This window comes from Pongo pygmaeus, chromosome 1, assembly GCF_028885625.2.
Source record: "Pongo pygmaeus isolate AG05252 chromosome 1, NHGRI_mPonPyg2-v2.0_pri, whole genome shotgun sequence".
Lineage (NCBI taxonomy): Eukaryota > Metazoa > Chordata > Mammalia > Primates > Hominidae > Pongo > Pongo pygmaeus.
The window spans coordinates 16,792,171-16,816,303 of record NC_072373.2 but is presented as its reverse complement, the minus strand read 5'-3'; the positions used below and the strand labels follow the sequence as shown (position 1 = coordinate 16,816,303).

Here is a 24,133-nt window from a genome sequence, read left to right as displayed (position 1 = left end):
CAAATTAAGAAATGTTGAACACTTTGCAAAGGAAGAAACAAAATAATCTAAGAATGCAGATCTTTAATGACTTCGTAACAAAGTAAAGATAACAGGATTATGAAGATATAAATATCTCTTTCTTCTTTCTGACACTAGGCAATACCAACCCTCACTCTAAGTAACAATCTTTGTGATATAGTATAGGTATATGCTCCTACTTAGGGTCTGGGAATAAAGCTACTCATGGAAAGCTAAGTAAGCATTTTATCCTTCCAAAATATTCTATAGTATTATGCATAGACGAACCCAAGTATAGGCAGGACCCAAGGGCTCATAGCACTTAGTGAGGCAGGTTGTTCCAGTATTTACATGAGTCCTTAGCAACACCAACTAGGGACTTAAGGAAGTACACAAACTCTTTAAGGCAGGAGCTTACAATCAGTCTACCCACTATGGAGAAAAGGGCTCCAGGCTTAGCCCAAATGTAACATCATTACCTCTTTGGTGTCAAGTCCATTACTAGAGTAAGACCAGTATCCTTTAATTAGCATCTCAGAAACCTAGGGGCTTGGTCTTACTCATTAGATACCTCCACGAGGTGTCAGGTACCCCTTCCCAACAGAGCAGCTAACATGTTACGCATACATTAAAAAAGAAATAGGTTACTGTGTGCCAGGCACTGAGGCACCTCTACTTTATATGCCTACTTTGAAGAAAGAATTTCTTTGCCAAAGTGAAGTTTAAAGCTAATTTGTGAAGTTCTTCCCACTGATGACATCCCACGATGGCTTAACCATGACTTGTCTCCAGGGCAAGCAGAAGGAAAGCACACAGGGGAAGACAGCCCTGGGAAAAGTGGATGGACTGCCAGACAGATGCAGAGAGACTTGCAGGACTTAACTTTTGAAGAGAGAAAATAACTCCAAGAGCAGGGTTTCTTAATCATTCTTTTGGTCTGGTGAGTTTTTCTACGCAAGAGTCAGAGACCATTCCAAAGATTAAAGCTCTTTTGCAACTGTGGTAAACTCTCTGAAGACTTTTAATACATCTTGGAATTGGCATCCAGCTTGATTTATTACAAGAAGGAACACAAGAAATTAGATCTGATGTGGACGAGTCTGGACCAGTTAAATGGTCACCAACTGTAGTGTAAGAAGCCAAGGTTACAGGCACAATTCATGTAGGGGCCAGTTAACTTTGCTAAGTCCTGTGGCTTCAAATTGCACTCACGAACCCAGCTGGTCATTTCAGACATTTCTGCCTTTGGTATTAACATAATTTGTGGGCATGGACGGCGAGGGTGAGAGAAACGGAGTCAATACAACTCATTAACAAATTTGGAAAACACATGTCCCAAGATTGCAAGTGGCATTATTTATCCACAAACAGAACATTCTGGTGACAACCTGTGATTGCAAAATATTTTATTAAATGTCAAAAAATAATTTTCTGAAATAATTGATAAATTTAGTCTCTCACTTTCTTAACCATTCAGAGTCTTAGTTTTTCATAATAGATCTTTAGGACCGGAGACAGGAAAATAAAATGCAAATTAGGTCATCCAAAATACGACTGGCTCTATATCTAATGAATCATAAAACAGTAACAACTAAAACTTAGTTCTATGCCTGGAACTATTTTAAGTGCTTTACATGCATTAATTTGCCTAATTCTCTATCTCCTAAGAAAGGTTCACTCATTCATTCATTATTCATTCAACAAATGTTTGTTGACTTCTTACCATGTTCTGGATACTGTTCTGGGCACACAGGGACACTTCAGGGAACAAAACAGATACAAATCCCAGCTTTCACGAGTTTGTAATGTATAGCCTCAACTTACAGGGACTTTTCTTTTACCTTCCAGTTGGGGAAGTTTAACACACACACATCTTCCTCTACCCCCCAGCTGCATCTACATTTTCACTGCTTTGCTGTCTTGATTTTTGTGCATACAATTTTTTCAAGGCTAGTTTCAGTGAAATGAAGTCAGGTACACAAAACTCTAATGCCTACAGATTTTGATTATGCTTCAACGAAAGGGGGCGGGAAAGCCAGTTTTGAGTTCTGGTAAAAGCAAAGACTTCAAACCTCTGGAGGTTGCCACATGTGAAATGCCAGGGCCAATTCAGCCTGAAGTCCAATGACTCAAGTAATTAGGGAACTGGAAAGGCTTTGTGGTTTGAATACTCGATGACAGGGGTCAAAAGTCACTGGCTCTATTTCTGCTAACGTACTGACAGATTTTCTTGGCTTGAGTAACCCCTATCAGTTTTCTAAGCAACAACTCCCACAGAGTTTAATTACTGAATGATTCACAAGTATTTGCTGGACAACTGTCCTGGTCTAAATTAAGCCTCTTAAGATCCAGTGAATCTGTGCGGCATTATTGCAAATAAATTTTTGAGAGCTAAAATCCCTTAGGTTAAAATATACATAAATACATACATGTGATCTAATGATTTTAAGTCTATGTTTAAAAATACACAGATGTGTAATATAAAGATAGATTTTTTGAAGGTGGTAGGAAGAACTATGATTATTAGAAAACACTAGAAAATTCAGAAAGGACAAGGGATTGAGATAAGTATGAGATGGAAAATGGCAAGAAAATCCAGCTAGCAATTACCATGAGAAGAGACTGGGGGTCAGGGGCCTGCTTTCTCATCCTAGCTGGACGATCTAAGGCTAAGGGGCTTCTTCCAACTAGTGATGGGAGAAGGGGAGGTAGTTGGCTGGTTTCCTCTTTGGGAAAAAATGCAGAATTAGACTAAATTTATATACTTTTATGAGTGTTTTTTAAAAAGGAAAAATTCTCTGTGACAAATTTCACTCATTTGACAAATACCTATTGAGCAATTCCTATGTAGTCCTTGGTGCTTTAATATATTTGGAGTAAAGGAGTATCAGTTAAGTGACATCCAGAGAACTGTCTTCTAAATGTGAAAACGAACTTTAACTCTGGATTTAACCTAAATACAATCAAATCCCTAAAATTAAATTATGTCAATGAATCAGTTATAAGATCCCAGTAATTCACAAACCTTTCTTTAACAAATATTCAGAAACTCAAGCAGTCAATATTCTTCAAAAAATCTTCAGCTTAACATGGGCAGAGCCCAGAAGATTCTAAACAAGATGTGAAATGGAGCCTTAGGTATCCCATAGATGCTCTATCCCAAAAGTAGGTCCTTTCCTATCTCAAGTGATCCTCCAAGTCTTCTCAAGCTCACAGTAGACAAAGCATTTCAAATATTTCTAGCGTAAGATAAAAATGGCCATAATTTCTAGTAATCTTTGTAAAAAAAACTTGCTTGACTCAAAGTTATACCAAAATGTAAATTATTTTACAATGATTTATGCATCATTCAAGTTTTCAAAGGTTCTTAATTCTTACTGAGTGGCTGTATTCAAAGCATGATGCACTCTGATTTTTTTCTCTTTAAAAGGGTCAAGAAATTTTGGCCAGTAAATCCATTTAAAACAACAAAAACGAAATGGAGAGGAACAGCTGAAAATAGCACCAGTAACAACTGCAAACAGTATTCTCTATAAATAAGCTATTTACCCACACACAAAAACTGAAGTCAGGTCAACACGGTTGGCCTTTTCGTAATTAACATAGTTGAGACAAGTTTCTCTTAAGAAAAGATTTTGCTTAGCAAGCAATAGATGTGAGTGCAGAAGAGTTTCTAAGTTTTATAAGAAAAAAGTGCAACAATATGCCCTTTAAAGCCCAAATACTTCCAAATGATCAGAGTCAAAGATGATTAATGCTATTCAAGAAAAACCCTCACTGATTCTTTGCAAGTTCTACATGCATCAATATTATCAGTGGGCCCACCTCAGATTTCATACTCAGGGTAAAAAGCTCCAGGCTGGGGAGGACATACCTGTTGTCTGTTGTTGGGCATGTAGGGAAGCAGGGTTGACACGTGGAACATGAGTTCGTAGTCTTTGTATGTGGTATAGAGAGAGTGCGTGCCCGTGGAATCAGCTGAAAACAAAGATGAATTACAGAAGCAAGGTAAGCCACTACAAAATTAGTGCTTTCATATTTAAAAGGTTATTGTTGCAAAAACAAAAAACAAAAAACACCAAGCTCTACCCAACCAGAATCTGGATGCTGCCCATCCAGCTTTCATCAAGCACTGTTTCTACCACCTCCCGCTCCAGGACTGTGGACTGCGGGGCTCCTTTCCTTCTCCACTGCTTTCTACTGCACCTTCAGTTTCCTCACTTTTCTTCTCTGTTCTTGCCCTCACAGTGTGGATTTAGGTGATCCACTGAAAGCGAAGTGCTTTTGCCACCAAGTGCACAGGTGACCAGTGGAGAAGAGAAGCTGGTGCAGGTCTGGGTGCAATTATCTGAAGGGCGTGACAAACTGGTAGATGGCCTGAACGCATCTGTGTGTGTGTGTGTGTGTGTGTGTTTACAGTTAATTCTTAGTTATTCTTGGCACTTCATCTTCCAGAACCCAGAAAAATGAAATAAGATTGATTGAATATGGAAATGAGAACAAAAAATGTTATTTTGAATATATCTTTCCCTGAATGTAATTATTTTTTTTCCCTTTCAACAGGAAGTACAGTGATACATCACATGAAGAATATGGAGAATGAATGTGATCACTTACAGTATATTATCCAGTGACATATATGTTAAAAAACTATGACATTTGAAACCCTATTAATCATAAAACTATTCATCTTTTGAAAAGGAGAATGATTCTTTGTAAATTCAAACTCCATCTGTATTATTAATAACAGTATCTCAGATTGAGAGTTTCACACATTGAAACTAACCTGCTGACTATAAAATACTTAAGTAATTTTGGAGTAAAGTTCTGAATGAGTTTTTGCACATGGATAATGAAGACAAAAAGATATACAAAAAGGAAAATGTAAATGTAATTCAATTTCTTTGGCAATTCTTGATCTATACAGTCTCATTTCTCTACTTTTTAAGCAACAAGAAACAGTGTTGTTAACATCATTTATTCCATTGTGTTTGTTGGGGAAACCTCTAAGTAGTCATTTTGAGTTCATCTTTTTTTAATCTAAAAAATCTAAATTTTTACTTTAAAAACACGAAAACATTCAACCTTCATGGACTTAATATTTTCTTTCTGAACCCTATAGTATGTCTTTCTTTCTAATATTTATATCCAATTCAGAAACAGACCTGAAAACTCTCTAGAAAAAATATCCTATAGAGTTCTTAGATGCTCCGAAAGACATTCATAAAAGGCATTTTTCATGAATAAGGCGAATACTTAGTGTTTACATATAGTTACCAATAAATTAATTTACAGATGGAGAGAATATTCATCTAAAAAGTCATATATAAATCAGCCCTGCCAAAAAAAAATTCCTTTTAACTATTCATTAAAAACACATACATGTTATTTTCAAAGGACTTCTTAGAAAGTAACATTCCATTTTAATTCTCTTGGCTCAGAACCTTGACAGTGAACGTGGCTCTGGATGTGAGCAAGCACAGTCCCAGGGCAGGATGGATGCTCCTTCAATGAATAATGGACTCACTGATGACAAAACCAAAGGCTAGATGATGAGAAGGCCTGGTATGTTCAATGGCACCCATCACAACACTGCTATCGGGGTGGTTCAAATTCAGAAAGAGAAATGCTGACTGATATCAGGTTTCAGATTTAGGAAATTGCAAGGAAGAAACAAAGATGCATTGCGGGCGGGGGGGGGATGTACTTCTTAAAATGTGATAATAATATGTCTTTCTCAAGTCATACTAAAAGAAGAATTTCTAAAATTAAATATTCTGAAAGTCTGTATGTCAAACATCAGCAAGGTAATGGAGAATGTAGACTAACAAGGCTTGTTGTTCTGGGGTTTGCTATAAATATTTCTATTCAAAAAGGGATACAGGCTATCAATTTTATCATTCTCTGCACCTAGCTCAATAAAGGCTTTTCATGGCTGGGATTCTCTACTCTGCTCTAGTTAACAGAGCATCTTAGTGGCTCAAATCCCCTATGTTCCTATCCCATTTCATTTTGTGTTCAAGAGAGAAACAACCCATTTTAGAGGTGAAAGGAAAATCCCAGATATTCTAGCCCAACATCCTGAACTTTCCTTGTGAGGAATCTGAGGCCCAGATTTGATCTAAATCTTATGGGCAGACAGAGTTCTAACCAGAACTCAAGTCCCCCAAATTCTAGAAGAAAGATTTTTATTTGTTCCTCGAAAGACATAATTTTTATCTGACCATTCTCCCACACCTAATTCTTACGTATCTCCTCTCTACTAAAAGAATGCCAGACTTCTTTGCATCTCACAGAATGCCTTGCTCATAAAAATAACTTACAGATTTATTATTAAAGTCAACATATCAAACTCTAGTTGTTATGTTCTCATCTCCTTAAGCTAAGGTGCTTAATATTACATCTGCAGCGTATCAAGGATAAGGCCTATGTCATCAAAATGCAAAGCCAATGTCAATTCTATATGTAGGAAAATACTTGGATTATTTATGTTGTAGTTTTACAGACGACACAGATCAGAAATTCTTTAAATGTTTTCTCAGTCCAATTCACTGAAGAGAGACGACACACAATCACAGTAATAAGAGTTCACATCAGCAGTGGTTCTCCTGGAGGGACATCCTTAAGGACAGAATATCAGCATCTCTAGGGGGTGAATGGTTCTTTACAGAAAAGAGGAGTTTGAAAAAAAAAAAAAGAAAATCAGAAAAGGTCTCATTCGTCTTTCTTAAAATATATAGATATTCATATTTTGGGTACCATGAATTATTTCTGAGGCATGGGCATTATACATATAACGTTAACAGTCAAACTCCAGCCCTGGCGTGTGTAGAGGACAACTAGGGGGCCCATGTGTGCGTTTACACCTTCGCAGGGGCTTGTGAACTATCCTGTACCTGCTACTTCCAAAAACAGAACTCACTATAGGCACCACCCTCATCCAGATGGAATATCAGTGATAGTCCCAAAGTTGAGTAGACCTGGGGACAGAGCTTGGTGACCAAGGAGAATAGAAGGCAGGAAGACACAGCATCAGGCCACCTCGGTTCCAATCCCAGCTCAGCCCCACCCTGACGCTCCCACATAGAAAACTTCCACTTCACCATTCCTACTAGGAGTCGGGGCAAGAAGCTCCTTCAGATCCTCCAAGTTTAGACTATCTGTTCATCTCTTTTCATTCAAAGAGAGAACACTTAATTGTTTGATAATAAGCAGAATTTTCCAACATACATCAAATTACTCTGCCTGGTATTTCAGATACTCTTAGCAACTAAATAACAGCACAAAGATAAAATATATAGAACTTATAGACACCATGAGAAACATGATTATCTATGTGTAGATATTAGAAAAATTCATGCATCCTAGGAGGGCATAAAGCCCATGTTTTGGATTGGCCAGTCAATCTGCCACTGTACAGCTAGTAGGTGTCCCACTCAAGGGGATCTAAATAAAATCCTTGAACAATAAGATGCATCAGCTTTTTTTTTTTTTAAGTTTTAGATCCAGGGGGTACATGTGCTAGTCTGTTATAAGGGGATATTGTGTGAAGACGCATTAGCTTTTTAATCACTGTTCCACCTCCCTGGTTAACATCATGAATCTGGAAATGAACAAAATAAGCCCAATAACAGCATGAATGGATGTGTTAATATTTTTTCTCTTAGAAATAAATGCAGTGCTTGTCCTTGGTATACTGAAACAAGGGTGTAATAGAAGAGGTTAGGGTAAAAGAAAGAAGAAAATATTAAACGATTCTTCATGAAACACTGGGGAATCTCTCTGCTGGTGTTACAAAGGAAAAAGAATTGACCCTTTGAGCTTACAACGTGAAGCACATACCTCTTGAGAAATGTGTCTCCTTTGTTCATCTGAGGAAATCTAAACTCTATTCCAAATAAGCTTTCTAGGCTGCTTCTGGGGCTGGGAACAGGAGGGCATGTGATCACTTACTTGGATTTATGAAGCATGCCTACCTTTGGAGAATTAAAAATGTGCACACACACAAACATTAAACTTACTCTTATTGTCTAGCTGAGCTCGATATTTACTAAATCCTTTCAGTCGGACTCTCTGGCCCAGAAGATCAAGGAATTCTTCAAAAGCTGGTCCCGCCGTCTCATTGTTATACATCTCTTCCTCTGTGCTCTGGCCTGCTTTGCAATAAAGGATCCCGATCTTGTGCTGAAAGCTCAGCTGAAATGGGGGAGAAATATAATTACTTGGCAAAGCATATCAGACGAGCTAACTTCCAGTAAAATTAAAACTACAGAAGCTGAGAATTGTTCTAGGAAAGCATGCCAGAACAATTCCCATAAGTGAATAAGCAAAAGAGTAGGCAACTGCCACTGTGTGAGATGCTACAAATAATAACCCAGAAACCCCAGAATACAGCTGAAGACATGTCAGAAACCCTAACAAATTAAATGTATGGCTGTGGCCATGTGGGATTTGCCAGGTTTCCAAAAAGGATAGGAAGTCAAGGTTCAAGTATCTACTTAAAAATACAACTGTGGAAATACTTAATCTTACGCACTTCATATAGTAATTAGGATTATCTTCTAAGTCGGAGAGAAAAAAAGGCTATAAACTTTGAAGTGTTTCTCTCCAGTAATACCTTTTATTTCTTTATCTAAATTTTATATATTTCTCGTAAATATGTAAGACTATAAGGAAAAAACAAATCAAATTAAGGTCTGGTAAGGGCAGAATTCCAATGGAAATTATGATATATGTATATAAACATTAAAATGTTTTGTTGCCATAAAAAAGTAACTCTGGCTTACAATTATATTCATTTGTTACATTTTTTACTATCTTGAAAACATCTGCTAAATATACAGTGTACCACAAAGAATCTAATAGCAATTGAGGAGCTCCTGCTGTAATCCTCCTATCTTACAGTCAACGCCAGGTTCATGCTGGAAGCCATGGGACTTCCTCCCAAGGCCAGTAAGAAACTGGAGGCATTTTCATACCTTTCTTATGTCCCCCAAAGAGGAACTACTTCTCACTCATGCAATCAGAGCTCTTATTCTTACTACCAGCAATCTGAGCCTGAAAGGCTGACAGATTATCAGACATCGCCAATTCCCCAAAGACATCAATCCACAACACTGTTCACTTTTATTATCAAGCTGTAAAACAGAACCTTTAATCAAAATTCATAGCTGACTGTCTTAGTAAAATAAGGCAAAATGATAATCATTTCCCTTGAGCAGCAAAGTGATGACAGCAGTCTCATCCATATTATTACCTAATGACAACATACTATGCAAGAAAGGCATGCAACATCTGCCTGGGTGACCTCAGCAGACATCAGGAAACATTTACCACATGCTGGATAAACTTAGAGTTGAGCAGGTAGAGTCAACTACCCATATATTCTGAATGTATTCTGATCTTGACTAAGTGCTATGAGAAGACTATAAAAGGAAATATCATCTGTTTACAATCTGACTGAATCAGCTACCTATACCAGTGGATGCTATGGCACTGCAGTTCATGGGCCTTGGGACCCTGTCAAGGTCAGGAGATCCCTAATTACATAGCGAGGAAAATGATCTGTACCTTGAGTGTGGGGATGAGATGGTGTGCATACACTACTCAATACCTAACATTATGAATTTATTGAGCTACTACTTTAGTAGGGTCAAGAAGAAAAATTTCTATTCACCCAGAGATTGAGCAATCAATGTTTCTGATCAACTCAATTATCCAAATCAATGAGATACCACATTTACTGAGAATAGACAATCATCTTCAAAAAATATTAAGTACAATAAAAATGCCTAACCTCATTTTATTGTAAACATTATTTGCTCCTGAGTGACTCAGAAGAATTTCAGGATCTGAAAGTGCATTAGAGAAACTATTATGATTAACAATTATTATACAGATGTTGGTGACATCTGTGATTGTTGGAATCTATATGAATACTAAAACGTGGCCTGAAAATGACTACTTCCCATCATGGACAACGATGTTAGTTGACTTCTCTTTCGCTGTGAGAAGAGGATTTCAGCTCCCCAGTTATTTGGCCCTGGCTGTAATCAGAGTCCACCATTAATATTGCAGAATACTAACTCACTCCAATGCCTGTGCATCTCAGTGCCCACTGCTTCCTCTGCACCCAGCAGAATTGCTGCACCATCATCCTCATCCTCGGAGGTCACTCTGCCCTGGTGGCTGCTGTCCTTGTTTGCCCATCCTCTGCTCCTTTACCTGCTGCTCACCTGAGACCACTGCCAGTGCCATGTGCCATGTCATCTGAAGGCCATCTTTGTCTCCATTGCCCCAGGACACAAAGACAGCTTGCCTCAGTCTGCTTTGGCATCTGCAAGAGGAAACCCCTTCCTCTTCTCCCATCCAGCTCTTAAATGAGGAGTCCTGGAGTAGAGCTGTTTGGGAGCCGAGGGTGTGCATGGTATGTCAAGCAGAGCCATCACCAGCCTGGCACACTTCCTCTCTGACTCGGAGAGCCTTGTGGGCTTGCTGTTTCTTGTGAACTCTCATTCAGGCAAAGGCCAAACAACTGGACAACTGAAATTTCATGAGACCTCATTGCTGACTGTTGTACTGTCAACTTCACACCCCTCTCTTCCCAGCCATTGGACAAACCAGCCTGTGTCTAGATCCTAACAGAATCTAGAACAGGATTTGCATTTCCATCTAAGAAGCTCCTAGGCCCATGGGAATCAGTGGATGTGACTAAAGCAGATTTCAAGGCCCTCAGATGTCTTAGGACAGCTGCCATACTCTGGCTCCAAAGAAAACACCTTGCTACACACATGGCGTGGTACAAGTTTACCACTCACAGATATTTGCCAGTCATGCCTACTTTTGATCAGTTTGCCAGGTGAAACTTAGGAGACAGAAATATCTCCAGTGACTCACAGTAAAGAACTGTGGCTTGTTTACAACAAGGGCTGATTCCAGTAAAACAATAATGAAATGAATAATGAAACAGAATGAAATGTTCAGTAAAGATATCTCTCTCACCAGAGTCTCTTTCAGCAACCTGGAAACAACTGAAATGTGGTATCAACTACTAAGTACTCCAGGGGTATATCAGAAGGCTAGCAACATACTTCTTCAGCTCCATCATAATATAAAGTAAAGGAGGGACTCCAGATTCCATATACTAACATTCCTCATTCTCTCAAACCAAGGCTTCATTAAACTTCAAGCTAAGCCTAACATTTAAGTCTACTGCAGAAACCTTTATTTAACTGTTTGATAAGAGCTGTGCCAGCCCCACAGTCCTGGGATAGAACTAGGCTTGCATTTGGACATAAACACTTCTGCAAACTAAAAATATCCACTTGTCAAAATTCCCTATGGCTTCAGTGCTGACAGCTGGACATACATACATACTGCCCAGACAGCAGAGGATCCAACTAACGTCCCATTTTCTTTCTGAGACAGGATAAAAACTGGCTGCTCTATTTCCAAGGCCAGAAGCTTTGTTATTATTGACAAGAAAATTTACATTCAAATGAAGGTGAGAAAAAAACAAAGCCTCAGAATTGTCTCGAGCATATATTTGAGTGTGCAATAAATCCCTTCCCCTCCATTCTCCTGACTCAGCCTACTTGTTCTAAGCATGTAGTCTCATTTATTTAGACCTGCTTGACTTCGGTTGAAACAAATCTGATATTTGAGTAAACATATATATCTGGGGTGAGAGGACAAGAGGGGAATGGGGCAGTTGGCCTTAAGAACCAATGAATAACTCTGTTAAGGATTTCATAATATTCTAAGATAGTGAGCTGTCATAATTCATCTAAATAACACTTTGGTCAACCTCTATAATTTTATGAGTTTACCTATTAAACACATTGGGATAGTCTTTTTAAAAAGGAAAAATGGGGTTTTAGAACTGCAGAGGTGAAATTATGTAGAAAAAGTAGCAAAATGTCTTGTTTAATAATTACTTTCCTGAAAATTCTCCACAGTGTTCGAGTCTTCCTTCTCAAAACATCTAACCAAACTGAAGGAACAGAAGGAATGATCTAAACACCCACAGTATCTCCTACTTCTGAAAACTGTCTTGTACGAAGTACATATACTCAGTGGCTACATGACAAACCAGGATGGACTGCAAACTACAAAAGAGAGGAAACTAACAATATATGTAATTAGGTTACACACACACACTTACACACACACACATATATTTTTTTGAGACAGAGTCTCACTCTGTCGCCCAGGCTGGAGTGCAGTGGTGCGATCTTGGCTCACTGCAACCTCTGCCTCCTGGTTCAAGCGATTCTCCTGCCTCAGCCTCCCTAGTAGCTGAGATTACAGGTGCCCACCACCACACCCGGCTAATTTTTGTATACTTAGTACAGATGGGTTTTCACCATGCTGGCCAGGCTGGTCTTGAACTCCTGACCTCAAATGATCCACCCACCTTGGCCTCCCAAAGTGCTGGGATTACAGGCATGAGCTACCGCACCCGGCCCATAATTAGGTTGTATTTTAAATATAATTTCAAGATTAACAAACCTTCAGAACAATAACAAAATTGCCCCATCTCTTCCTGGGAAGATTTACTATTAAGAAAATGAATAAAGAAACAGCACCGCTTGGAATAAACTCTCCACCACCCTAACAGGTTAATGGCGATTTGTAAGGATTCTTTAGAAACTGGGATGTTAAAAAAGCTGCCCAATCTCTTTTAAAGATGAACATAAAACAGTATGTTTTCCTCATGTACAATGGGAATCTGATACCATTAAGAGTTTTAGGGAGTTAAAATGGCACATTGTGCTTAAGTTTGAACATCATTAAGAAAAGTATATCAAAGTCAAACAAATATAAAATCTAAAGAAAAGCCCATGAACTACTACTACTAGAGATATGAAATGCAGTGGTTTTATCAAAGCAGAATCCCATTTTCTAAATTCATTCATTGACATCAGACTGTAAACAGGTGTTCAGTAAAAATACTTAAAATGCCTGGTTTTTAGAACTGCCTGGGATAGCTTCTAGATCTATCTGACTACAAAGACATTCGAAAGGAGCTTGCACTTGATTCAGAAGACAACAGGGGGCCATCGAAAGCTTTCCATTAGGATGTGGCAGATCACAGCTGTATTTTAGGAAGATTCTTCTAGTAGAAGAAAGGTAGCCACATTTACTGATGCCTAAAACAGGCTGATGAGGATAGAGACTGATGGTTACATCAGTCAACTTGTAGCTGCCATGATGTCTCTTTTCACTGCTCAGTAAAAGAAGCCCTAGATGGTGGCAGTGGCAGAGCCCTGAGGGCTTCTGGGGAACACCAACCATCTGTAAAACTTTCTAGAGCAGCCTCAGGGGACCAAATGAGTGCCTCACCCACTAGGCACCTGCTCTGTAGTACAGTGATATATTTTAAAGGGAGAACTGACATATCCTACAAAGGGATCAAGAACTACCTACCACATGGGTGGCAAGTTCTTTTCACCAACTCTCTTACAACATGCAAATGAATGCTATTTTTCTCATCAAGGCTGCCCGAACTTTGAGCACTTTCAACCCACCCCGATGTATCCTCTCTATCCCGCCATAACATGTTTTCATCAACTGTTTCATGAACACTTCATATATTGTTCATATATATGTTTCATGAACATTTCATATATTCCACATACTTTACCAGTCACAATGGTAAACCTATTCTGTGTATTACATAATTTTAGAAGTCACCTGCTCAAGTTTAGAGTATGGTTTTTTTTTTTAATATGTCAGCTTTCATTCCTGAGACAGACAGATCTCAAGATTATTCATTCTGAGTGTTACAATATCTGCTTCTTTTTGCTAATAATGCAGTGTTAACTTGTTAGACCAATTAGTTTCATCACTTTTAGAATTCTAGCCATCTGAGGTGTCAAATATTCAACTTTAACCACAGTATTATTTGGTCAACCAGGAAATACCTCATATTCCCTCTAAAACATGCAGAAGAATCCTACTTGGGAAATTCTGAAAATATACATGGTCACTGACTTTTTAAGATCATGGCTTTACAAACAAATCCACTCATTTAAAATAAATTGCATGCACTTGAGCATGTACTGCTCAGTTTCCTCTATCAGTTATTTGGCACCTGAAACTTAAAGACCTTTTTTCCATATTCTGAACCACCATCTCAATCCTGTTCATCATTAATTCTCTCCTGGACAATGTCAATAATCACATAATTGATCTCCACATAGCCATCAGTCTCTATCTTCATCAGCCTGTACAATTCCCTTCTACCAGAATAATCTTCCTAAAATACAGCTCTGATCACGTCACATCCTAATGGAAAACCTTCGATGGCTCCCCACTGCCTCCTGAATCAAGGGCAATCTCCTTGGCCTAGCATTCCAGGTCTCATTTGTTCTAGTCTCAACTTACTTCTCCTACCCCACCCCACCTCACCACCTCTCTTCTCTTTGTAAAGAAACTAGTCATAGTTCCTAAAACAGCAACTACTCATGTCTCCCTCTTAGAATTCTATCCAAGTCCAAAGACCTAGTTAAAATGCCGCCTTTTCAGGAGTGTTGCCCAGCCAGATGTTATTTCTTCTTTCCCCAAGGTACTCACTACATTTACACCTCTCCAAGATCTCTTACCAGATTCTGCCTTGGAGAGGCCTTTCTGCTCTTAGTCTTACTGTCCCCAGAGGCCAGGGACTAGGTCTTAGTCAGCTTCAATCTTCCTAATGCTTGCTGTTCACACCCATCTGTCAGCATGATGCCTTCCACATAGTAGACAGGAATAAATGTTGGTTCAGGGAAAGGGCCGTAAGAGATTTTTAAACCCTGGAAAAAAACTACTATTGACTTCTATTAATCATGCAATCAGATGCACTCTTGCAAGCTGGGACACACCAAAACCTTGGTAATAACAAAAAATCACAACTCAGCAGGAGGTGTGTTACATTATAATGGCATCATGTTTCTAAACTAGTATAAAAACATATTTGGGAAAAACTAAAGAGAAAATGTTCTGAGTCATTTAAAATAAATGATCTTACAAGAAAGACAGATGGGAAAATTCCAAAACTTTTAGAAACAGACCCAAATTCACACACAAACATACAATCTCACATTATACACACCCCTTGTTCATCAAGCTTGAGCAGCTGCTCTGAGACCTTGGGTGAGTTGGAAGCCTGTCGCAGACACTGAATGCTCAGCTCTGGAATGACGTATTCCAAAACTTCTTTGAGAGGTAGTCCTCGTGCGGTACCATGCCTAGCAGTAGAGGGTATAGCATCTTCTAAAATTGCTCCTCTCAGTGTTGTAAGCTGCAGTGACAAAACATAAGACTTCGGTTAATATTGATTCTCAATTACCTACTCACAGCCTAACTGTTTGGCTGCCTTAAGACAGGAAAAAGAGAAGCAAGGCTCTTTCTGAGTGTAGTGAAAGGCGCTACAGTGTTCCACTTAAGGAAACAAAATCAACACTCAAGGAGTCTTTAAACAGTAACAGTATACAAAGATCAGGAACAAGCCAGGCGGAATGGAAATGAGCAGATGTATGCCTAAGAATGAGGAGAAACAAGGCAGAGCAATGCTATGAAAATCAGGACATTCCTACAACTCTGAACCCACGTGAGAAGGTTTACACAGACAGGAAACCAGACATGATGATCCTGGACCTGACCATGATCACTCTTCTTCCATCCTCCCTTTCTCCTATCTCTCCATCTTCTTTTCTTCCCCTTCCTTTCTTATCTTAGATTTAATTTTCCATAGTGACCATCCCCGAGGCTGAACAGGGGAGCAGCAGCCAGTGGTATCCATGGGCAGGGTGATTCAGGGCTGAGAAAACTGCCACTAAATTTTGTCTCATGACTTTTTAGGTGTCCTCAAATTCACCACAGAAACATGCAATCAATATTTGGAGCACATGCCTAAGATCTTATATGATGAGAGAGAAAACCCCAGAACCATAAATCAAGAGACCTGGTTCTAATCCAACCTCTCTCTGACTCTGGTAAGAGTCCTCAGACTACTAACAACAGGAGCTGGGTTGATGGCAGTCATAAGGATACCTAACGTTTACATAATATTCCATAACACTGGCCAACAGAACTATCTGCAATAAGGACAATGTTCTCTATCTATACTAATACAGGAGCCCCTAGCCACATCAACTATTGAACACTCTAAATCACTAATGTCCCTAAGGAAAAGGATTTCTAATTTTGTTTAGTTATTTTAAATTTAACATTTAAATTAAATTAAGTATTTAAATTTAATTTAAGTAGCCACCTGCGGCTAGTGGCTACTGAACTGAACAGCATAGGTCTGTAACTAAAATATGTCACTTTAGGAGAGGGGCTTTATCTCACATATACCTAGAATAGAGCCTAGGTCACTGGGACACCTATGTACTAGATAAGATGAACAGGGGTACACATGTTCATGCAGCCGGAAACTAGAAAAGGGCTCTGTGTTTTCTCTGATCTAGAAGCAGTTAACCGAAATACATATTCTGGAATATCTGCCAAATATATATCCCTCTAATTAAAATGAACTAAAAGGATAAAACCTAAAGTGCTGGACAGATCTAATTCTTTTCTTTTTTAAGAGATAGGGTCTTGCTATATTGCCCAGGCTGGAGTGCAGGGCCTATTCATAGGTGTAACCATACTGCCCTACAGCCTCAACTCCTGAGCTCAAGCCATCCTCCCACCCCAGCCTCCTGAGTAGCTGGGACTATAGGCATGTGTCACCATGCCCAGCTTCAGACTTAATTCTTTATATAAATCAATATCTACCTATTTAGCTATACATGTTGTGTAATTTATACAAGAATCTCACTTTCCACTAAAAGCAAGACAAGGAAGAATCTAACCTGGGTCCTGAATGTAACAAAGCGTGGGTAGTAATGACTGTCCTGCTGGGTTTTGGACTTGCATGGGGCCTGTAGCCCCCTCGTTTTGGCCAATTTCTCCCATTTGGAACAGGAACATTTACCCATCCCTGTACCCCCACTGCACCTTGGAAGTAACTAACTTGTTGATTTTACAGGCTCATCAATGGAAGGGACTTGCTTTGTCTCAGATGAGACTTTGTTCTGTGGACTTGAGTTAATGCTGGAATGAGTTAAGACTAGGGGACTGCTGAGAAGGAATAATTGTTGCAATGTGAGAAGGAAATAAAATTCGGGAGGGGCCGGGGGCAAAATGATACGGGTTAGATTTGTGTCCCTGCCCAAATCTCATGTCAAACTGGAGAAGAGGCCTCGTAGGGGTGATTGGATCACAGAGGTGAATTTTCTCCTTGCTGTTCTCATGACAGTGAGTGAGTTCTCTCAAGATCGGATGGTTTAAAAGTGTGTGGCCCTTCCCCCTTTACTCTTTCTCTGTCCTGCTCCACCATGGTAAGATGTGCTTGCTTCCTCTTCACCTTCCGTCATGATTGTAAGTTTCTTGAGGCCTCCCAGTCAGGTTTCTTGTTAAGCCTGCGGAACTGTGAGTCAATTAAACCTTTTCTTCATAAATTACCCAGTCTCAGGTGGTTCTTTATAGTAGTGTGAGAATGAACTAATACAGCCACTTAATATCCATGGCATGTTTCCAAATTTTTCATTTAGAATAAAATACTGCAATGCCCTTTTTAATTATCTTACATGTTGCAATCATTAACATGAAAAAAAATAAAGTACCCCATCTAAAACAAACTGAAGCAGTAACATCAAAGGAGGTTTAGACTTTAGCCCAATAACAATGGCAAGCAGCCCCATTACCTCACTTGTCCTGAAAGCTACCCTGTAGTTGAACTGGGATCCTTCTTTCTCCTTGGCATCTTCCACCTTCTCTCTCCGGATGCTGACTGCCACTGGACCAAGGTTTTCATCTATTCCAAAGTAGTTTTGGTGCTCTATAATGGAAGAGAGAGAGTGGCATCAAAAGAATGAAAAAGGAACAAAGAGCAGGATGGATATCTCTTAGTTTGTGTATCAAATCTCTGAAGAAATACCACATAGCTCATACACAATGATCTCCTTGTATTTGTTTCATCAAATCTTCTGGTTTCCAGTTCGGATGCACGCCTACATCGCATTTTCAATTACTTCCTCCTCTCATTCTGCTTTTCACTAGTTCATGAACAGCAAAAGCCTCCCTAACCCAAAATTGTTATTTTGTGATCATGTCAATAGCATCATCAGAAAGAGGTATTGTCATTCTTAGAAACTGTCAAAAGAGGAACATGGCTACTTGTAGAATCAATATTGAAAACAGTTTCCTTCCGTCTGGGAAAGTCATCATCTTTTATGCAGTGAGGGCACCAGAGGTGACCTAAGTAGCCACACAAGCCAGCCAGATTAATCTTGGTGATCAGTGGTGTAGCTAAGATTGCCTTTTCATTACAATGTCACTAAAACAGCATAATGTTTATAAAGCTTATAATGTTCATAAAGTCTAGAGCACAATTTAGCAACAGAAAATACATAAAAGGTCAGTTAGTTTCTAAAGTCAAATTTTATCCACAAATCCTATAACTTGGTTTAAAATGTCATCAGCTAATCATTTCTTTCACATAAAATCACTGGTCCATCTACATGGAAAGGGTGGCACCTGAAGCCATACTGTCCATCTAACACAGGGATCCTTCCAGGACATCTTTCCTAAGAGATGGTCATTCATCTCTTCCTCATATGTGCAATCACTATGTTTGGGCATGGTTTCAGCCATGGGAACATGGGGAGAACATTCCAGAAAATAGCCGCTACTTATGAAGCAAATACTCTATTCTGAACCCTTCGAATGACATGAAGCTTACTGCTCTGTGAGCAACTCCCTTTAGACTGCTGGTTTCTTGTCTGTGAGCTGTTAAAAGCAGCCAAAGTATCTCATTGCAACTTTCAAACTTTTTAAATGTTTCCTCTGAAATGACCCGAACTTACCACAACATTCAAGATATGGTTCAACACACAAAATAGTGGGAGCAATTACCCAAATGCTTATTAATGCAGCTTAAAAATTTATCTATTTTTAGCAGCCCCATCACACCAATAATTCATGTGAGCAGGTGGTAAACGCAAACCTCCAGGTGTTATTCATTTATTTCTTAATGAACTGCTGCCGGGTCCGTTCTCCGAGGTGTATCCTCAAAAAATTGATTTTTTTCACCGTGACTTAAGGTTTTGGCTAAAAAGAAACATAATACAGGGAACATTTGCAAACTTGAAGGAAACCTATAGGTATTCCAAAGGCTTTTGGTTATGCCAATGCTTGCCACAATGATTTCTGAAGGAATAAGAAATGTTGCTGAGAAAGTAGAAAACAGAATGAGATCAGCAAAAGAAAACAGCACCTGAATCACTCAGAACACACACTATCCAAAGCCACTAACGAATACTGGCTAGACCTTGAAAAGGCAAATCATTTACCTATTTGCTGTTTGCAACCAAATGGGATTAGTACTGACATTATTTCCCTTTAGAGTCAGGGGTAGAAACAGCAAGTAAACTATTTTAAAAGACGAAAGGTAGGGGCCGGGCGCGGTGGCTCACGCCTGTAATCCCAGCACTTTGAGAGGCCGAGGCGGGCGGATCACGAGGTTAGGAGATCGAGACCATCCTGGCTAACACGGTGAAATCCCGGGTCTACTAAAAATACAAAAAAAATTAGCCAGGCGTGGTAGCAGGTGTCTGTAGTCCCAGCTACTCGGGAGGCTGAGGCAGGAGAATGGCGTGAACCCTGGAGGTGGAGCTTGCAGTGAGCCGAGATCGCCCCACTGCACTCCAGCCTGGGCAACAGAGCAAGACTCCGTCTCCAAAAAAAAAAAAAAAAGATGAAAGGTGAATTATTGACATGGTATAGTCCTAGACTTGCACAAAAGGAAACTAGCCTATTTGTTTTAGTAGGTAATAAATCCCTTATGCTGCATAATGCTGCTTTGGTCAGCGACGCAGCACATATACCAATGGTGGTCCCACGAGATTACCATGAGGCTGAGAAACTATTGTCTAGTGATGTTAGAGACGTCATTACGTGGGAATCCAACATATTACTCAAAGCCAAAAAAAGTTCAGAAAAGTTAATTCTTTTAAGTAGAAAAAAGCTTACAGAATGAGAAATAACAGACATAAAGAAAGCATATTTGTACAATTGTACAATGTGTGCATTAAGCTAAGTGTTATTACAAAAGAGTAAAAAAGTTAAAAAAATAAAGTTATAAAGTAGAAAAGTTACCGTTAAGCTAAGGTTAATTATTAAGTAAATTTTTTTTTTATAAATGTAGTGTTGTCTAATGTACAGTGTTTATAAAGTCTGCAGTAGCACAATGTCCTCCATTAACTTACTACTCAATCACTGACTCACGAAGAGCAGCTTTTAGTCAGTCCTGCAAGCTCCATTCATGGTAAGTGCCCTATACAGGTGTACCACTTTTGATCTTTCATGCAGTATTTTTACTATACCTTTTCTATGTTTAGATACAAAAATACTTACCATTGTGTTACAACTGCCTACAGTATTCAGTACGGTAACATGCTGTGCAGGTTTGTAGCCTAGGAGTAATATGCAATACCACAGAGCCCACATGTACAGGCTATCCCATCTAGGTTTCTGTAAGCACACTCTACGGCATTTGCACAATGATGAAATTGCCTAAGGATGCATTTCTCAGAACATATTTCTGTTCTTAAGTGATGCATGGCTGTATTGTGTACTGATAACGGCCAAGGTAACTATTACAAACATAAAAAGCTCCAGTGACATTAAGCATACATAAACAAAGATCTGGGTTTAAGAAGAGCTGATCCAGAAGCAGGCAAAAAAAAAAAAAAAAAAAAAAGATATTCAATGAAAACATAGACTAAAAGTTAATTGTCTACTTCAGACTACTAAACTAAGTACACTGTCATTATATTAAGCTGGCATTAGTGACAACTGGACCCATGGCAGTAGATCCAATGGAAAATGCATTTTTAAACTTAAAACTAAATCAGTTTGGAATATTCTCAGTTGCAGTTAGTTAACTATCCTGACAATAACTTTCATTTTTCCCTCAATGGGCCAAATGCATTATAAGCCAAATGCATTAAGAAAAATATTCAAAAAGTGCACAAAAATACAACAGTCATAAGACAAAAGCTTCCTTCTTATAACACATTTCAAAAAGTTACTTGCAAAAATACTCAATTCTATATTTGGTATTTGATGAGCCCCATAACAAGATCCAAAAGAGTTTCAAATTACTGTAGGGAGTACAAGAGTAAATACATAAAACTACCTTTTATGGTAAGATTGAGAGCCCCAGATTAAGAAAATCAAATCACTAATTCTAATACATGACAACATAAAATGATCATATGTGTACTGTTCTCATACTCAGCAGGTGCCACAAGGGCAGAAAATAGAGCCATGGCTGCCAGGGGCTGGAAGGGAGAGCAAAGGGCCAACTACAGAGGAGGCACGGGAGAACGTTCTGGGGTCACAAAGCTATTCTACGCTGATTGCGGCAATGGAAACACCATATTTACTTCTCAAAACTCTCAGAAGTGCACATCTTAAAAATAAATTTTACTGTACATAAAATATACCTTCAGTTTTAAAAACTGGAGGGAGGCAGAGTCAATGGGGGGAAGGGCCAGTGGTCCTTGCAAATGGACAGGGCCTTCTGCACAGACAGAAGCCATGACCATTTCACTCCCCCACAGCCTGTCAGTGGGGACAGTACCTATTCCTCAAGTCATCATCCTTCTCTCTCATTCCTGTTTCCTTAATTACTATTTAATCCTCAATCTGCATCAAACTTTCTGCCATGCTATAGCTCCACTCAAGGTCTTGTTGCCAAATTCAACTATCTTCCAGGCCTCCTACTGCCGGAGCTGTCTGCTATGTGACACCAGTGGCCACTCACTTCTTGTCTGGGGCCCTCTACTCCTCCACTACTATGGCATCTCCTTTCCAGGTGAGATTGCTTTCTGGTCTTTCATTCGGGGTGTCCGGCATGGCTCCTCCTCTGGCCTCTCCTTACAGCATGAGTGTTTCTCAAGACTCCAGCCTTAGACCTTTCTGATTCTGTCTGTGTCTTTATACTTATAAGAATGTCTATCTTCTGTCTTTCCATCTACTCGCCCATCTTCTCCTTTACATTCCTCAGTGATATCATCCCAAGCTTCCTCCAGGCTCTTCTCTCGCAAATCCCCTGACTCACAAAGGTCTAGGGAAGCACACTCCACCGTTCATGGCACCAATCCTGCTCTCTCTGCCTGGAATGTCTTCTACTTTTCTTCACTTGACATTCTTCTTACTCATCATTCAAGACTCAATCCAAACATCATTTCCATTGGAAATACTCCCCTCACCTCCAAAAAGGCCAAATCCTTCCAATTTTACATCACGAGGCCCTAGTGTTATAGTGCCTAATAAATGACAGGTGCCTAATAAACTGTTCTTGAATCACTGAACTAAAAGTAGCCTCCTCTGGTATTGTCCAAAAGCAATGGTTATATCTGACCTCAAGCAGGAATACTGAAATAAAAACAAGGAGGTAGCTCATTTCATGCCAGGAAGTGATAAGACAGTGTGAAGCATCTTGGAGGCTGCAGCAGGCATTTCTCTCAGTGACCGGAGCAATACAATTTCTTGAAGTATTTATAAAACTGAGAACTTATATATCTATTGGAACTTACATGGCAATAGACCTATCATGTCCTACTGCTGTAACAAATTTCCAAATTTCTAATAAACTTCTGGCTTAAAACAACTCCATTTACTACTGCACACAGCTCTGGAGCTCAGAAGTCAGTTTCAATAAGCAAAAATCAAGGTTCTGGAGTGACTGCATTCCCCTGGGCAGCTCTAGAGGAAAAATCCATTTCCTTGCCTTCTCCAGCTTCTAGACCTACATTCCTTACGTTTCTTGGCTCATGGCCCTTCCTCCATCTTCACAGCAAGCAGCCTAGCATCTTGTTGCAGTGGTCACATTGCCTTTCTCTTCTGTAGTCAAATTTCCCTCTGTTTTCCTCCTATAAGGACACCTGTGATTGCATTTAGGTCCCAGCCAGTCCCATCTGGATAATCCAGGATATCTCCCTATCTCAAGATCCCTAACTTAACCACAACTGCAAAGTCTCTGTTGCCATATGAGGGAGCGTACACAAATTCCAGGGATTAGGACCTGGACATCTCTGGAGGCCACTATTTAGCCTTCCAAATATACTTAATCCACTTTAATTCACTTATTCAAATGTTGAACAGTGGATGTCTCAACTGTGTGCCAGAAACTGATAAATACTGGGGATACAAACACTGCCTGCTTCAAAATGTTTTAGTGCTGTGGGGGTAATAATATAGGAAAGAGACAAAAATTACACTCAATTGCCCTACTTTCCCTGGAGACACAGTAACATTGAAATCAGGCCAGATAATAACCCTACAATAGCCCCTAAGAGTTAAAATGAAAGGAAGAGTCACACCTGTTTCACTCTAAATGAAAAGCTAAAAACGATTATGCTTAGTGAGGAAGGCATGTCAAAAGCTGAGACAGGCTGAAAGCTAGGCCTCTTGGACCAAACAGTGAACCAAGTAGTGAATGCAAAGAAAAAGTTCTTAAAAGAAAGTAAAAGTGCTACTTCAGAGAACACATGATTAAGAAGCAAAACAGCCTTACTGCTGATATGAAGAAAGTCAGAGTGGTCTGGATAGAAGACAAAAGCAGTTACAACACTCTCTTAAGCAAAAGCCTAACCCAGAGCAAGGCCCTATCTCTTCAATTCTATGAAGGCTGACAGAGGTGACGAAGGCGCAGAAGAAAAATTGGAAGCTAGCAGAGGCTGGTTCACGAGGCTTAAGGTAAGAAGCTATCTCCATGAGGTAAGTGCAAGGTGAAGCAGGAAGTGCTGACGGAGTGAAGCTATACCAAGTTAGCCAGCAAGTTATTTAGGTAAGATAACAGATGACAGTGGCTACAATAAACAACAGACTTTCAATACAGATGAAACAGCCTTCTAATAAAAGAAGATGCCATCTAGAATTTTCATAGCTAGAGAGGGGATGTCAATGCCTAGTTTCAAAGCTTCAAAGGATAGGCTTGACTCTCTTTCTAGTGGCTAACACAGCTGGTGGCTTTAAGTTGAAGCCAATGCTTATTGATCATTCGGAAAACCCTAGGGCCCTTAAGAATTATGCC

General features: G+C 39.4%; 1 protein-coding gene across 13 annotated transcripts in view; it reads right to left on the bottom strand.

Annotated features, from left to right (window-relative positions):
• The window catches only part of SIPA1L2 (signal induced proliferation associated 1 like 2), a 236,308-nt gene that overhangs the window by 78,635 nt on the left and 133,540 nt on the right, over nt 1-24,133 (bottom strand). For all 13 annotated transcript variants that reach the window (XM_054483216.2, XM_063671127.1, XM_054483235.2 and 10 more), the window contains 4 exons: nt 17,736-17,869; nt 15,095-15,283; nt 8,022-8,196; nt 3,875-3,978 (listed from right to left, as the gene is read on the bottom strand). In XM_054483216.2, the coding sequence (XP_054339191.1) occupies nt 3,875-3,978; nt 8,022-8,196; nt 15,095-15,283; nt 17,736-17,869 (602 nt within the window). The remainder of the gene's footprint in view (nt 1-3,874; nt 3,979-8,021; nt 8,197-15,094; nt 15,284-17,735; nt 17,870-24,133) is intronic.